At 40.9% G+C, this 17,670-nt stretch overlaps 2 protein-coding genes across 2 annotated transcripts in view; one reads left to right on the plus strand and one right to left on the minus strand.

The window, feature by feature from the left end:
- LOC140688924 (uncharacterized) overlaps positions 1-2,434 on the minus strand; it is a 203,904-nt gene extending 201,470 nt beyond the window's left edge. Inside the window, exons 1-2 of the mRNA XM_072948892.1 lie at positions 2,223-2,434; positions 1,564-2,053 (exon numbers count right to left, since the gene is read on the minus strand). Of these exons, the coding sequence (XP_072804993.1) occupies positions 1,564-2,053; positions 2,223-2,434 (702 nt within the window). The remainder of the gene's footprint in view (positions 1-1,563; positions 2,054-2,222) is intronic.
- A 193-nt stretch (positions 2,435-2,627) lies between these two features.
- The window catches only part of GAREM1 (GRB2 associated regulator of MAPK1 subtype 1), a 162,659-nt gene continuing 147,616 nt past the window's right edge, over positions 2,628-17,670 (plus strand). Inside the window, exon 1 of the mRNA XM_006205071.3 lies at positions 2,628-2,760. Coding sequence (XP_006205133.1) covers positions 2,640-2,760 — 121 coding nt within the window. The 5' untranslated portion in view covers positions 2,628-2,639. The remainder of the gene's footprint in view (positions 2,761-17,670) is intronic.

The raw sequence follows: 17,670 nt of genomic DNA on the forward strand, positions 1-17,670 counted from the left end.
AAAATCTTATGTAAGTTTTGCCCCTGTATCCAGTTGTTACGCTTTTATATACCTGGTTTGCATTGGCCCCCAAATCTTAAGAAACACACTTCCTCATACCATGTTTGGAAATGCAGTTCAGCCAGAATGAAAGATTACCCTTCTCAGCTGATTTTCTTTTTTCTGCAGTTTAACCAAAACTCTCTCTGTTTTACAAATGAGATCTTCCTCAAAGATCTTCTGCCAGGACAGGAGACTTATGTAAGAATTTGTAGCTCATTAAAATTTCTTCCCTTTAATACTCAGATTAAAATGAAAACTTTTCTGTAAGGTCACCAATAAGAGCAAATCTAATTTAAGTTCTTTACTGGTTAAAAAAAATGTACTGCTTAATCTTTTTACTTTTTTATCTTGTCTTTAGGTCATAAGTCACCAATTCTTTCGTGGGAGGGAACTACTTTTATTCCCTGAAGCTTTTAAAAGGATATAATAGTAGCAGAAAGTTATTTTTTTAAAAACCAATCTACCATATAAAGTTTTAGGACCTACTAATTGGTTGAAGGACCCCTGACTCTATCTATTCTCAAATGTTTCTTTTATCATTTTTGGAGTCTGGGCTTTATTTCCGGAAATGACTGATTATTTGGATAGAAAAAAAAAAGAACTGGCACTTAGCTCCTTATAGTTTTTAAAAAGTCTTCTTTCTGTGAGCAAACTTAGAACTTTAAGGACTTGTGATTCTGAGTAGAATATACACTAAAATCTTTTCCATTTTTTTTCCCCCAAGACTTTTCCAAAAACTTTACTGCAATGACACAAAAGTCAAAACTTTCAGCAAGAGCGTTGCGTAAGTTATCGCCGGTGCTTCAAGAGTGAGAGGACACAGAAGTGGGAGCAGAAGAATCTCCGTGTTTTTCTTCGATTGCTATGGAGAGGGTTACTCACTGGCACAGACCTAAACCAGCCCACTGAGAGGCAGCGGATGCTTTCAGGTCCCCTTGCGCGGGGGAAGCAGGTGGCTTGTTCTGCCTTCTCATGCCCTGAACACTGAATATGTGTGGGAAAATATAAAGTATTGACCTGTAACCCTTTCACCTAGCAACCATTCACCTCTGCTGGTGTACAGTAATGCTAAAAAAAAAATCAGCACATAAAAAAGAGGTGCCTAAAGAAACAGAAATGCTCCAGCCACCTTTACATTCTGAGCTCCGTCTGCAGTGAGCAGGCCCTACTCAATACTCGGGGCGGGGGGGGGGGGGGGGGGGAACAGACCGCCTGTCATGGAAAGCAGACTGTGGGATTGAATCCCAGCCCGGTCTTCTACAAGTTGTGTAATCTTGCCAAACCACCGAACGTCATGGTAGGCATATCTAGAAACGGGGAATTATTCCAACCTTTAAGATTGGGAGAGAAATGAGTGAGGAGAGCATGTGACAACAGCTGGTCCCTGTCATCTCCCAGTAACCCTTGGCGTGTCTGTGGCTGCTGGGGGCCTCATCCCCCAGTCTCCAGCAGCTTGTCCACACAATGACGGCACTAAACCGACGGTCACCCTCCCTTGTGTGGGTACTGATCATTCGTTACCTTTCTGCTTCTTGGTGCTTCGGCCTTTTTTATTCCGCCTAGCAGCCAACGTCTGGACTGGCGGACTAACTTCCAGCCGCGTTTTTCTAGAGTTGTAGGGCTGGCAGTGGGGGTGCGGGGGCAAGCTAAGGAATGCTCCCCGCCTGCCTTTCCCCTCTGCGTCTGTCCGTGGCACTCTAAAGAGATGGGCTCCAAATAGGTCTCTGCTGCGCCCTGTGGTAGCAACTCCAGTGCCAGGGTGGGGGGTGGACGGGAGAGTGCCCGACACGACGGCTGAGAAAGAGCCTCGAGCTCGCTGCGTTCCTCCAGGGCGCCCTCCGGAGAGGCCCTGGGCAGCGAAGGAGTCTGGGCGCGCGGTGGCGCCGGGCGAGGCTGCAGGGCGCCGGAGCGGTCGGACGGGGGAGCGAGAGCTAAAGCTTGCGGAGCGCGCCGAGCCGCCGGCGCCGCGGCCGGACCGTGGAGCCGGCGCCGCGCCGAGCCCGCCCGGCCGCTGGGGGCGGAGGCCGAGCGGGAGGCGGGGCGGGGCGAAGCGGGGCGGGGCGGGGCGGGCGGCGCCGGGGAGGCGGGGGCGGGGGCGGTGTCTCCCGGAGCTGCGCAGGCGTTGCTCGCACCTTGTTGATTAGTCAGTGCTGGGAGCGCTGCTATGGCGTTTCTCAGACCCGCGGCTCCTCCTCACACGCTCGAGGCGGAGGGAAGGAGGGGTAAGAGGAGGAGGAGGCGAGCGGGCGGCCGCCGCAGCTGCAGACCCGGGGCCAGAGGAGGAGGCGGAGCGGGAGCCGCCGCAGCCACCCCGGCCGCCGCCGCCGCCCGCCGCCGCGGGGCTGCTGCGAGTCCTGTCCGGGCTTGAGGGCGCGCGGGGCGCTCCAGCCATGCCCCGCAGCGGCAGCTGAGCCAGCCGCGGGCCCCCTCCCTCCCTCCGTCCCGGCCGCCGCGCCCCCCCATAGCTGCCCGCGGCCGGAGCGCCCGGCGCCCCCCGCGCGCCCCAGACCGCCAGCGCGAGCAGCGGCGGCCGCCGAGACGCGGGTGGTGCCGGCGGCGGCGGCGGCGGGAGCGCGGGGCCGGAGGAGGCGGGGAAGATGGACCCGGCGCCCTCGCTGGGCTGCAGCCTGAAGGATGTGAAGTGGAGCTCGGTGGCCGTTCCGCTCGACCTGCTGGTCAGCACTTACCGGCTGCCCCAGATCGCGCGGCTGGACAGCGGTGAGTCCCCGCCCGTGGACCGCAGTCTCAGCGCGGGTGTGCGCGCCTGTGCCCGGGAGGGTGGGACCGGGTGGGGAGTGGGCTGCCCGCCCCCCAGCGTTGGACTTGGCCCGAACGACTGCCGCAGCCCTGGCGCGTTGCTCTCAACTCCCCCAGCAGCCGCTAGAGATGTGAAAATCAGAGCCCCTGCAGTATAATTAAAAAGGACGCAAAGGAAAAAAAAATCATCAACATAAGGGAAATCTCTGCAGATAGTAATCTTGGAGGCGAGCTGTCCCTCCCCACCCGCCTGCAAGAATTACTCAACCTGGGAAACCCTGATGAGTTATCTTAGGCAACTTTCTTACAGAATAATTGTGCTTTCGGTGGCATCTTTATTTTGGATGCTCTCCTCCCCCTCCCCCAGGAGAAGCAGCAGATTTTAGGGGGAAAGCTCCTGGGTGACCAATGAAAGGGATCACATTTCTCAGAGACCTTTTATTACAGCTTGTCTGTTTTGTTTAACTGAACTGAAAGTAACTTAGGGCTATGTGTAGAAAATGTTTTCAGTAGAAGTGATGGTATGCTTAAGGTTAATTATTAGCTTAGCACATTTCTAGCCCGGAAAAAAACTGAAGTCACCAAAACCTATATTGACTTGGAACCTGAGCTCAGAACTAAAAAATGTTTGTGTTTCCTGAAATTGGACAAGCAGAAACCAGCCAAACATCTCCCAGCTGTTTGTTCTTCAGGGTGACATCTGCAAACAGATAGATGTGCATGCTGTCGAGCAAGTAGATACCTTTCAGTTTGAGAGTTGTCATGTATAATGTGGCGATTTAGGTGTGTTTTGTCCCTTGTGTTTTCGTAACAACTTAAGTTGATTTTGCCTTCCTGCGATTTCAGACTGTACGCAGAAACAAATGTATTGCTCTGCTGTGGGGCTGCTGGAAGCACCTGGGCCCAGGCTGGCAGGCAGGCAGGCAGATAGAGCTGTGGCCACTCAGGCCAAGTCAGAAGAGCACTGAGCAGAAAGATGTCATCTCAAGTCACAAGGCCTTGGGTTACTCCTCCTTTTCTGGAGTCCAGGAGTGCGTAACATGAGATGTATAAACGTCCAAAGGCATTTTTGTTCCCTTTCTTATCTCTGGGGTGAGATTAGGCATTTGAAGTATTGATGTGAAAAATAAAGGCAGGAAAGTTCATGAAAGCTGGGAAACAGTCTTGCTGTGCTTACTAGCTGGTTTGATTGGTGGTGGTAATGGTGGGCTTTGGGAATAAACTAGGAGTTTTAAAACTGGGAATGAAGTACGCATGAATTCAGGGAGGGGCAGGTGTTGTGTTGAGGCATTTCTACTTAGAGTAGGGGTGTTTTAAATATGGATGTGAAGATCTGAATCAGGGGAAGAGTGTGTGTGTGTTTGTGCAGTGTTTCATTTACTGTGCAGAATGATGTGTAGTGGAATGTTATGAATCCTCACCTATTCCAACCTTCTCTCATCTCTGCACATGCCACTAAAACTTTTTAGCCAGGCAGCGAGCATGACGCATGAGGTGTGAAAGTCACCCAAAAGTTCCATTAAACTAAAAGTTTAAAGAGGTTGAATGTCAGTTGCAGACATAACTTTTAGCTTTATTATCCGCTCTCTTTTCTCCTCCATTCATAAAAAGGATCTGAATCAGCAGTGTACTCATCCCACACTTCTTTTTAAAATCAGGACGTGGGCAGCAAGTCTTAACACTGTGTCCTTTCAAACTGTGGAATGGATTTTGATCACTCTGTGTCAGTCCAATTCTTTATTGTAAATTTTCTCTTATTACTGCTTCAGAATCATAGTGGCATACACAAATTTGGAATCCTAGCCAAATACTGTTTTCTACCTTGCTTCTTTCACTTAATCCTATCTTATTAAAAAAAAAATTTTAATAGCTGCATGATTTTCCATGGGATGATGGTTGTACCATGTATCTAGCCCTCTGCAGTGGACATCAGGCTGCTTATTTATTTGTTTATTTGGGGTTTTTTTGTTTGTTTGCTTACTATTTTTAAGTTGTGATAAAATGAATACTTTTGTACATAAATCTGTTTGTTTGGGTTAGGATATATTCCTTTCCTGCTAAATAAGCATGTACATGCTTTTTAAATCCTAGATATACATTGCCAGATTGCTTTAGAGACCAAAGGTTATACTCGTTTATATGCAAATGAGAATTGTGGGAGTACCAGTTTCCCTACAGCCTTAAAATATTAAGTACCTTAAAAACAAGCAACCAAAAAAAAAAAAAAACTTTGCTATTTTGATGGAGGGGAAAGTGTTAGATTACCAGTTAAATTTGGATAGACCTTAAAAGAGTTGATCATAGATTCTGTGCTTATTTTTCACAGCAATGCTTGGAACATGTGAAGGACATGCCACCCTATTTATAAATGCTATATGTGAAGTTTTCTCAGTTTTCGTGCAGTCCTCCTCCTGTGTGTGTCCTTTGCCGGTTTTAGTACTGCAGGTACATTTTACTCACGCACGCCCTATACTTAAGCATGCAAGGTAGTCATTTGCCAAATCACTTGTTTTCAAAGAGGTTAGGAAGAAATTGAAAAACATGCCAATAGTTGACAGTATGCCAGGAGAAAACTATTGGCTAATTTTAAGCAATCATTAAAGACCATTAAACACCTAATTTCATAACTGTTGATTATTGAATGCCTACTATGTGCTGGTACATTTCTAGGTGCTTGACGTATATTGGCTTAAATCCTTAGCACCTCATTTTAAGGACTTTGGGAACCTGAGATTTAGAGAAATTGAGCGCCATACCTAGTAAATGGTGAACTGTGCTTTTCAGCCAACTTTCTGACTTTAAAGACAGACCTTTTATCTCAAACTGTACTACCTCCTCATTACTAAATGGGAGTAGGTTCAGAGTAGGTCTGACATCTGCTCTAAATAGCCCCATTGTCTCTCTGAGAGCTGGAGGACCGGAAAGTCAATATTTTTAAAACAGTGTAGACACCAAATTAAGTGCTGGCCTCATCCATCATATTTCAAAGACTTTCTGCTTCCCAAAGGAGTGGCCGAAAAGAGGTAAGGGGCAGAAGAGAAGAGAGTACAGAATCAGAGGAAGAAGGGAAAAAGTGGGGTCTGTGGGTTTGGGGTACGTAGGTGTGTCTGTTGAGATTACTCCTCAGGACACAGCCGTTCTTAACATACTAACTACACAACAAGTAAAGAGCTTTCCAGTTCTTTGCATCATGCATGTCCCTCATGAAATACCAGTCAGATAGACGCATTCAATATTCCATCCCCAGTGGTGACATTTGTCATCATATGAGATAAATACAAAATTAGTGAGCCTTTCTGGCATTGCCTCATGAGTCTTTCTGGAGACTAAAAAAAAGTACATCTAAGGTTCTCCTTAGGACTAAGATACATCTCATCATCTGAGGTCTAACGCTAGTCCGCAGTGCAGTTAAGATCAGGTATTTAACCGCATCGTCAATCTTCATAAACTGTTGGCTGTGGGAGCAGGTTGTGTTTATGACCAAGGAGAGGGTGGAGAGAGCGCTAATCCCTACCCCATCTCCAGCCCAGCCTCACTCAAAGCTGGGTAGATGGGGAAATTGTTCATCCTCTGTCTCTTCAGTGTTTTGTCGTGGAAGGGCTCGGAAGGGTTGTTCGAATGTAGTGTTCTTCCAACTTTTTGCTCTTGTAGCACCTTAAAGATTCTGTAAAAGCCTGCGCCCTGAGCACGTGATTTTAAGCTAATTGCTAATACGTTTCAGCCTAACTTTAAATAGTTGCAAAGGGTATCATTTTTTCAGCATATTGTAAATACTGACTTTTTGAATTGTTACATCATTTTTAAAAAATTTTTATTTATTTATTTTAATTTCTTCTTGAAGGGGTGAGGTAATTAAGTTTATTTATTTACTTAAGTTTTTTATAGGAGATACTGGAGATTGAACCCAGAACCCCATACATGCTAGGCATGCGCTCTGCCACTTGAGCTATACCCTCCCCGTTGTTACATCATTTAAAAAACTCGAGTAGGATCTATATTTGATTCCCAGTGTCATTCATTTTTGAAAATGCATGAATAAGTTCTCAAAAGTTAAAATTTTTACACCTTTCCTTTTCCTCCTTAAATTCGTATTTCCATTTCCCTTCCCCTACAGAATTGTATCCCAGTGTAATACAGTTTTTGGCGTTTGTTTGATTCCCCTCTCTTCAGGAGAAGGAAGGATTTATTACTTGCAGCAAGTAAGAACACCGGAGATCTTTCCCAAAGCAGTAATATAGCTTTGTGCTTGAAGGTGTCCACTGATCACTGTGTCATACTTTCTGTAACAAAAAACACAAGTTGAAACCTAGTATTTTGTATTTCTTTTGGCCATAAGACTCTTTTTATTTAAAGATTTCAGGTTGTTTAAAACAAAGAACTGGAAATTACCTGTCTTAGAAAAGGAGTTACCCAAATGCTGGAGACTTGCACCGCTTGACAAGCATCAGCATTTTTATTTGTTCCTTTGTTAGTCATCCTGCGATCTTTACACCCAAGGTAATGCAGATTAGAAAGATCTGGTGAAGGCGATGCAGACGCCTTGCTTTTGTGAAGTGGGAGAAGAACCTTTGTGAGGACAGTGTCCACTCCTCAGGGGATGGGTGTCCCTTCATCACAGTCATGGTCCCAGGCTGATCACTTTTTAGACAAGGAAATAATTGGAAGTTGGGGCTTTGGAAATTGACTCATTTATAGCTGTGGTGGTGAACCCCTTGAGAAATGTAGGCTTTGCTTCAGACATGTACCCCACTTCAAAGAATGCTGGTCTGGAGCAGTGAAAGATGAGTTTATGGTCCTGTTTGCTGAGAGGAAGAGGAAGACCAAGGCTGCATGAACCGCCCAGGAGAGAGAAATGAAGAAGGGAAGCCTTCGAGGCAGCTGGATAGATAGATGAGCAACAGCCCCTCCCTTCCAGCCCTGGGGAGGGATCGGAGCTGAATCAAAGCCCCAGGTGTGCTCAGACTGTGGGTGCTTTGGTATTTGTTTTCTGCTGAGGTGCTGCTCTGGCTTCACCATTTCAGTGCCTCGAGGGCTGACGGAGCAGAACCGGGGACACTGAGGTCGCAGTGAGATTCCACGTGGCTGTTTGCAAATGTCAGAGGGGTTTCCAGATTCATGTTTTGTCTTTGAAATTAATCTGAGTTCCCCAAATCCCCTCCATGACTGAGGTTACTTTAATATATGTATATTAAAAATATATATTTATTACTTTTTTTTCTAAAGTAACTTCATATAAGTCTTGTTCTAGGAAAATGTGCTGTGTTTATCTGTGGCTTTACTTCCCCTGACACTCTAAATCTAAAGAGAGTACACATGCCCACGCGAGAGGGAGAGTAACGTAAAGGATGCTAGATTTGAGCCTAGCAACCTCCCTTTACGTACATGTGTTGCCATTTCATAGCCATGTGGTCTTGGTCAGGTCTCTTAATCCCTTCGATGGTAGTTTTCTCATGCAGAAAAAAAAATGTACATTATACTTGCCCTTGAATCTCATAGTTACTCATTAATTTGTTCAATAAGTAATATTTTTTGAGGTCCTACAATGCGTCAAGCCGTGTTGTAGGTGTTGGGACAGCAACACTTGACCAATCAGGCAAAAACCTCTGTACTCATGCAGCCTATATTCTTATGTATCCGCTTACTATGATAGTTAAATACAATGATACATGTGAAATACATATACACTGCTAAGCAATATACATTTATAAGATTGGCACAAAGTGGAGGTTCAGATCAGTTGAAGAGGAGGCTTCAGAGTATATCATTTAGGCAACAGAAGTCCAGTGAATAATAAATAGATTTTATTATCCTTATACAGATAAAGAAACTGAGGGAAATGCTCTGGGTAACTTTAGTCCATTTCCTTCCTTGTATTGTGGGTAACTGACCTCATAATCCACAGATTATTAAAAGATGGTGTAAGGTCTTTATCAAACTAACTCACCCAAGATTGGATTTGGGAAAGATAGGAAGTTAGGGAAGGAACTTTTAAGTTAATCCAGAATCACATGTGAGCTTGACCAAATGGTACCAAGACACTTGAATCTTCTTTTAGTATGTACTCATTGATGCTTTAATGGATGATAATTTTCAGAACACCTTTAGTTATATAACTGTGAGCAGGAGAGGCGTGCCTAGTATGATGTTATACACAAGGTGGGCTGAGAAGAAAGCCTCTTGCATATTCCCTTGTATACTGTATACTTTTACTTTCCTCTGGTCTTCTCAGATTCTAGTTGGCCATGCCTAAAAATTATGAAACAAGAATAGGAGAGGACCATGTGGAGGACGGTAGATGGTGATAAACATTCAGACCCACAAGACAAGATTTGGTCATGGCTCTTTGGATGCTCTTGCTTTTCAAGTAAGATGGCAGTTTTGGAAGTCTTAAATGAGTATCCACATGACCACTTAAAAAAAAAAATCTTAAGATGCTCAGTTCATCAAAGGAATACTGGTTTAAACCATTGTGATCGACTGCATCACAGTTTAAATAGAGAGGATTTTAGTTTCTTTACCTCATGTGGCCGCCTTACTGAAATAGCAAGTTCTAGTAGATCAGCTTGTAAACTCGTTTATTTTTGTTTGAGATTCCTGAGGTATCTGTCTTTTCACTTACTGAGCTACAGTTCTAGGAAGACTCGTAAACTCCCTCTCGTCTTCCGCAAGACTATCAATCTTAAGAACACCAGCTATTATATGCAGCTTGAAGAATAACTTCTATTGCTGGTTTATGCATTATTTTGTCATACTTGACAAAATATAAAATACCTGCTAAGAAATTTTAAATCTCATGGGATTGATTCTTCTTTGAGATGACATTTCCACATGAAGATGCTCCCCCCTCATCTCAACCCCCACCCCTATTCCCAGTTTCACAGGAATGCTGGAATTTCAGGTTAAAGGTATCTGAAATAATTTTTACTGTTTCCCAGCTTCTAGCACAATGCCTGGCACACAGGAGGCATTCAACAAGCATTTAATTAACGAATGAGCAAATCTCAGTAATAAAAATCTTAAGGTCCAAAATATCTATCTTACTAAAGCTGTCTATCACCTCTGCAAGTCTGAAATAGAATTTCACTTTTGTTTCAATTGAAATAGACATTGTGTTCTCAAATATATAAATTGGGACTAAGGTAGTAGGTCCTAAAATTAGGAGTGGGAGAAATAGAGACTAGTGGACCATCTTGATGAAATGATTCTTAGGATCATTAGTTATCAATGTTTAAAATAAATTATTTATAGACATTACAACTCATTTTTATTTTTGTTTTTGTTTTTAATAGAGGTACTGGGGCTTGAACCCATGACATCATGTAATAACTGATTTTTAGATTTTTTTTTTACTTGCTCTTCTAGTTCTTTCATTCTGAAATTAAGATACCTTCTTTACATATTACATGTAGCTATGTCGTTGAATTTTTAATCTTATATGACTAGAATGCCATAAATCTTTGGAGCTAGTCAACTCTTACTACCATAAAGAAAAGCCTGATTGGATCGCCAGCTTGCCATTTAACTGCCCATTGTCTCATCTTCTCAGGGCACTGAGGATTTTACTTCTAAGCAAAGCAAGCCACTTGGTGTAAATAGTGTTACAAAACTACAACTGCTAATTTGGTACAGTTGTCATCTTCCTAGAATAGCCCCAAGATTGACTTGACACCATAGTGTCTTAGTCCCAGACAATGAGTTTCCTTTTGTGCCATTGCAGGAGTATTACATAGTGGTAAAGGAAGAAGAAAGGAACAATGTTCCTGTGGATGAACTACTTTATACTCAGAGGGCAAGTCATTTTAACTGATTCTGCTAATTTTGTGAATATATATATTTTTATTGAAGTGTAGTCAGTTTACAATGCTGTGTCAATTTCCAGTGTACTGCATAATGCTTCAGTTATACATGAGCATGCATATATTTGCTTTCATATTCTTTTTCCCCATAAGTTACTACAAGATATCGAATCTAGTTCCCTGCACTATACAGCATGAACTTGTTTATCTATTTTATATTTATCAGTTAGTATTTGCAAATCTCTAACTCCCAATTTATCCTCTCTCACCCGATTCTGCTAATTCTTAAACCTAAGTTGAAGTGTTTAAATACTGCTTGGGCTTTGATGGCTTAAATGGTTGTTTAATAAATATCAAGTTACTGAGTTTAAAATGCAGTGTGACGTCTTATAGTTCTGGTGCTGTTAGGTTAACATTTAACATGTACAGTAAGTTATTGAAATTGGTCCTGGTTATAGCTTATAGAGGAATGTAATGGTGAGCAATGCTTCTGTATGTATCCCTGTGAAGACTGAGAATGGTTTATGTTCTGTTGTTTTTTTTTCCCACTCAGTACAGAAAAATTTCCTCAGTCAGGTTTTTGTTTTTGTTTTTGTTTTCCACGATGGCAGTTTTCTCAATACTGGACTTAAAGATGTTAGAGATGAAAATTTGCTCTTGATAGGTCATATTGACATTTTTTTCCTCCCATCAGGAAACTAGATTCAAATGTCTAAAAGTAACATCAATCCGTTCAATAAAGGTTAACGAAATGCCGGAGGAAACCCACTTGAGTAACTCCAGGACATCATCCATGCAGACGCTATATTCTGATTGATACTCACTTTGAATTGCCATGCTCTTCCCTTAGCAGCAATGGGCAAGTAAGGGATGGCTGAATCAAAGAACGAACGTGTATTCCATTGTCATTCCTGGTCCTCAGTAGCTTATGCCCTTAAATCTTCCATTTTGTTTCAGGTTAACATTTAAAGTAATGCACGACCCATTTTTACCTTGGACCACTGACCCACAAAATCAGTCAAACACCAGACCTAAGTTCAAAACAATTTAATTAGTTATGCCTAGAAAGAGAGAGAGAGTGCTCTAGAAGTTTCAGATTACTTATTTAAAAGTAAGTAACAGAAAGCTTTATTAAGATATTCTGCTGTTATTTTTTCCTGTTTATTTTAGTCCAGTCTTTGGTCTGTTAAGAGTTGGGGAGCCACTGGGAGTGTAGACAGGATCAAGAAAAAATTTTTCACAACCTCAACATGGCCAGGTACATCAGTTTAGGTTAATTTCAGTTCTACATAATAGGGACCAAAAAAAAAAAAATACTGGCTTATACACATGGAGATTTTTCTTTTTCATGTTAAAATAGCCTGAAGGAATATGGTCCAGGATGATAGGGCGAGTCCACAGAGTTAAGGACTCCAGCTCTTCATGTCTTTCTGATCTGTCATCCTCAGCAGGTAGTTTTCACTTTATGGTTCTCAGTGGCTGCTGGAGCTCTAGCCATCACGTCTGCATTCCAGACAGCAGGAAGGGCAAAAGGGTATGTCTTACCACCAGTCTTGAACTGCACTGCACTTATATCTCATTGGTCAGGACTTATATACTCCTATATGGGCAGGAAGCAAAGAACTAGAATCTTAACTGGGCACAAGGCCCAGGAATTTTTACTGCAGAATAGGGGAACATGGAATATTGGGAGCCACCTAGCAGCCTCTGCCACATGGATTTTTTGCATTGATGTCTTTACTTTTTTTCTTCTGCCCAAAACGTACTAAAACAGTCATGCCTTGCCCCCTAATTCTTTAACATCTTGTTTGAGTTCTTCCTCAGCTAAGAAATGAGGAACTTTGTGCCCCATCTTCCTTTTCTCTCTTCATCCTGCTCTGTTTCTTTTGCCATAGAGGCTTGGTGGTTGTGTGTTTTTTAAACCTTACTGTTTTCTTCCCAGATATTATTATAGAGAATTTGAAAATACAAACAGAAAATGACAGAAATGAATATCAGTGTTAATTCCAGAGGTTATATAACTTGTTATGTAATCATTATTAACATTTTCCTGTTAGCAGGTGTGGCATATAAATGGAGAATATATAGCACAATGGGACCAACTATATATAAAACTTCTTTTAAAATTTTACATTATATCATGACACTTTCTTTCAGTATTAGTATTCTTTGAAAATAAAATTGTCATGACTAAATGTGTTTCTGTTATTACAAGTTAACCGTTATTTATTTGACCATTTTCTACTGGTTAGCCATTTAGTTGTTTTTTTAAAAAATATTTTTATTGTATTATTTACTTTATTTTGGTGTGGGGGGAGGTAATTAGGTTTGTTTATTTTTGATGGAGGCACTGGGGATTGAACCCAGGACCTCATGCATGCTAAGCATGTGCTCTGCCACTTAAGCTGTACCCTCCTGCCCCCAGACATTTAGTTGTTTTGAGTGTCATGTTTTTGAGGACATCTTTAAACTTGTCAGTTTTATACATCATTTCATTATTTTGGGTTCCTGGATATGAGATTAGTATGCAAATTTTATTATTTTTAGGTTGTTGATATGTATTTCTAAATTATATCCAGGAAAGTTTGTACCATTAGCAGTGAATGAGTAATATGATTGTGCATCATTGAATATCATAGATGTTTTTTAGTCTTTGCTACTTTGTATAAAATTGGTACTTTTCCTAATTTGTATTGCTTTGATGACTAATAGTTAGACATTCAATAATGATTTTATCATATTTGTGAATTTTATGAGTTCTGTGTTCAGTTTTTTGGTGGAGTTTTTTTTTTTCAAAGCTCCTATAATAAAAATAAAGTCCTAGTGTCCTTTATTCTTGGTTTTCTGCAGGATGTTTATATATAATTTCCAGGTTTCATGTGGGTTTAATCACTTTTTAAACTTCCTATTTTTTTTCTGCTAATGTTCATAAATAAATATGACCTCTATTTCTGAAATTGAGTAGTTGTGATTTACTTTTCTTCATCAAGCTGGATAGTGAATGATTTAAATGTTGACTGCTGCCTTGTGGCCAGTCCTCTGAAAGAAAAAAGCCCCTTTCATTGTATAAAATTAAGTAATCTCATGAAAATCTTGGTAAAACCATGTTGTGTGTTCACAACTATAATTAAACATACAGTACTTGAGTTCAAGTCATGAAGAGTTCCCCATTGATATGTGATTGTTGGTAAATTCTTCTTCATTGCATGAAACTAAGCTGACAAACTAGGTTCATTGCTGTTTGGTTTTAAAGACTAAGAATAAATGGACAAGTTTATAAAAATATTTCATTATTTTTGCATATAATCTATGGCAAACCCTGAAGTGCTGCATTTGGGGCAGTTAGAGTTTTCTACGCCATTTCCTATACTCCCTCTTGTAAGAATTGTATTCCGGCAACTTGAGAGCCTGTTGAAGCTCAGAATCTGAGTGCAGATGTGAGAGAATAAATACTAGAGATTCACAGATAACTTCAATATGGGAGAGAAGCAAACGTGATAGGTTGAATGTCATTTCATTTCCTCTGTTGAATATCTGCAAACGTCGACTTCAATGTAATGGCTAAGCAGAAGGGAACCGGAGATAAGAGAAGGAAAGCCCATTTTAATTCTCTCTACATATAGGCAGTGATTGATGGGGGAATAAAATACATATCCTATTGCCAACTTGGCACCTGAGGACTCTGTAAATAGTTGTAGGTGACAGTTGCTGAAAGTGCAGTGCAAGATGGCTTTAAGAGAATCTTTTAGTGTCAAAGAAGCAGCCTCAAATTAACTTTACAATGAATCAGGTAGGTTGGAAACTGTACTCGCCCCTCCTCCCCAGTCTTTTTTTTTTTCTTGAGTTGGGAAGGTGTCAGTCTGAGCGGGCTGTATACAGTTGAATACAGTAGCTGTCAGAGGGGTTTCATCCTAGTAAGTGGAGACTAGAGGGGGAGGGGAGAGGGGAAGTTATAAATACTATTTATAGTCTATCTAGTCTTTTGAATTATCACAGTGAAACAAAACTTCATTTCCCCAAATTAGAAACATCATGTATTCATTATTAAGAATGTGAATACAAAAAGAATAGGAAAATGAATGTATGTATATTCATGTATGACTGAAGCATTGTGCTGTACACCAGAAACTGACACAACATTGTAAACTGATTATACCTCAATTAAAAAAATTAAATTAAATTTAAGTTAAAGAATGTGAATACATAAAAATGTTTTAGAACTTAAGATAATCTGAAGTCCCACCACCCTGAGGTAATTTGGTGACTGTCCTTTTTCATGCATCCTCTATTCTTTCTCTTACACACACCTAGATGCTCATAATTTTACAGAAATGAAGCATTTTCGCTCCCACTTTTTTTTTTCACTTTCTCCCTTCACATTAACCCCCATTCCTCCGTTCCAACCCTGCCTACCCACACAATCCACTTCAATAATCCAGTAGATACTTCATATTCTCTCCATACTTATATAATCCTTTATCGACATTAGATGTACAGTCCTTTCTCAGTATCTGAGGTACTGGTTCTCAGTACCCTGCAGGTACCAAAATCCATAGATGCTCAAGTCCCTAATATAAAATCATGTAGTACAGTAGCCTTCTGTATCTATGGATTCCGCATCCATGGATTCAACCAACCTTGATACAAAGACATATACTGAAATAGAATTCTGTCATTGCTTTCTAAAAATGGGATTATATGATACATACGTGGATATTATATATACTTCTTGGCTCCTTGTTTATGTCATTCCTGGGAATCTTTCTAAATCATCTGGTATAAAACAAATTCATTCTTCTTAATAGCTATGGAATATTCCATGGTATGGATTTACTCATCCTTCTGTTGATTGATATTCAACTTGTTTCTAGTTATTGGCCTCCGTGAAGGTTTACTAAACCTCAGTGTACATATGTCATTCATTTGTTCATTGTTTCTATTACAAGTCTGTGGTTCCTATCACATGTCTTTTATTACTTCTCCCCCAAAACATCTGATGGCATTGTCTTCCTGATTCTCTTAATCTCAAGTGCAAGGACCAAAATTGAGTCTTTTCAGAAGAAATGATTTAGGGAAAGTGGGTCTTCTATCCCAGTATGAGAACCCAGTTCACAGAAGTGGAACTAATTAAACAGAAGTTGCCAAAATGCTATCCAGAAAGTCAGTATCCATTCTCATTTCCCTCACTGATGTATGAGAATACCATTTCTCCAAATCTGTGACAACCATTAGATATTATAACGCTTAAAAGAAATATTTTCCAGCCTAATGGATGCAAAATGAGCTCTTACTGCTATGTTAATTTGCATTTCCCTGAACATTAGTGATTTTGCACCCTTTTTATTTATCTGTTTATCATTTAGACTTGCTCTTCTACAAATTGAAAATACCTTTTGCTGGCTTTTCTGTTGTCAGCTTATTCTTGCCAATTTCTGGATGCTGTTTGTATATTATAGAGATTTTTTTTTCTTATTTGTATTTTATCTTGTCTATTGACTTTGTTTATATTATGTGTATCCATTCAAGAGTTTTAATTTTTCACTTGGACAGATACGTCTCTTTTTCCTGTGTTTTGGCTCTTGGCTAAGAAAGATCTCCCTGACTCCTAGATTGTATATGCATTCTCTTAGATATTCTAAAAAGATTAAAGAAAAAAATTTTAAGTCTTTAGCCTATCTGGAATTAATTTTTGCACATGATGTAAGATTTTAATTTTCTCCTAGACTGTTACTGTGCCAACCCATTTATTCAGAAGTATGCTTACTAAATTAAACTATCTTTGTCAAATTTATTTTTGTTCTTTAACAGTAGAAAAAACACACTAAAGCCACACCTGTCTTTCAGGGATTACCGTGGGCTGTGATCTAAGAACATATATGGTTAATGAAATCCGAAAACAATCCTTTATTCCCCAAAGAAAAGAAGTTGTGGCTAGAGCTGTCCCTCACCTTGATTTACTCTTCTGTTCCAATTGCTGTGGGAGGCCTGAGATTTGTTTTTCTAAAGAAAATTTTAATTCATTTTAAAGCCAGTGCTACCCTGGTGAGTCTGGGAAATGATAGTAACTTGTTAAATGCCTTCTGGAAGCACAGTCCAGATGCTTTGGCAATAAGTTTTCTCCAGGGAAGAATTTGTTTTAAAATGATACTTTACTAAGCTGCTCTGTGAGTGAGTGAGTGAGTGAGTGTGTTTGTGTGTGTGTGTGTGTGTGTGTGTTTGCGTGCCTTCAGAATGTCAGAAGCATTTGCAAGTTGCACTCAACTTTACCTAATTGAAAGTGTATTTACCCCATTATTTTTTGGACAGTTCCACACTATTCTTAATGTATATGTGTGTTTATTGCTTAAAAATCCCATAATGGCCCACATCTGTTCATTTTTAAAGGCTTAAATTTCTCTTAGTTTTCCTCACCTCCCCCTCAAATCATGGATGGCACTATCTTCCTGATTCCCCTTAATTTCACACACAAGGAGCAAAATTAAATATTTTTAGGAAAAACGTAGGGAAATGTGGACCTGATATCTCAATGGCCAAGACTGTCTACCTAAAAAAAGGAGAAATATGTGAGAAGAGAACTCTTACAGAGATCATCCTTTGCGACTTTTTCTCCTGTGTGACCTTTGTGCAGAACTACAACAAAAATCTCAGTCCTGCATTCCACGAGAAACTTTATGACGTTGGAGCGGGGGTATGTTTAAAAGTTTCATCACTTCTCTTTTTAAGAATGTCTTTGTAAGCCGTCCGAGAGCAGGTATCCTGTCTTCTCTTTCGATTGCATGTTTCACAGGGTCTAATAGAACCCCCAGATGTCTACCAGATGGATCAGAAATCTTGTCTGAATGACTTTGCCACAGAGCTCTCCAGATACTCCAGCTTATCCCCAAAGTATTTGCAAGCTCTGCCCCCAGGACACACACAGGTGTACACACACTGTTCTTCACCTTCTGACCTTTTACCAAGTTCTGGGTGTGGAAAGAAGTGATAATTCCAGCAGCCACGCCTTCCTGCTTCAGCCCAAGGGTTTCAGAGTCTTTCCCAGTCTCCTGACTCCTCATTCTCTCAAGCCTAGAAGAGA

This window comes from Vicugna pacos, chromosome 24, assembly GCF_048564905.1.
Source record: "Vicugna pacos chromosome 24, VicPac4, whole genome shotgun sequence".
NCBI classification, from domain to species: domain Eukaryota; kingdom Metazoa; phylum Chordata; class Mammalia; order Artiodactyla; family Camelidae; genus Vicugna; species Vicugna pacos.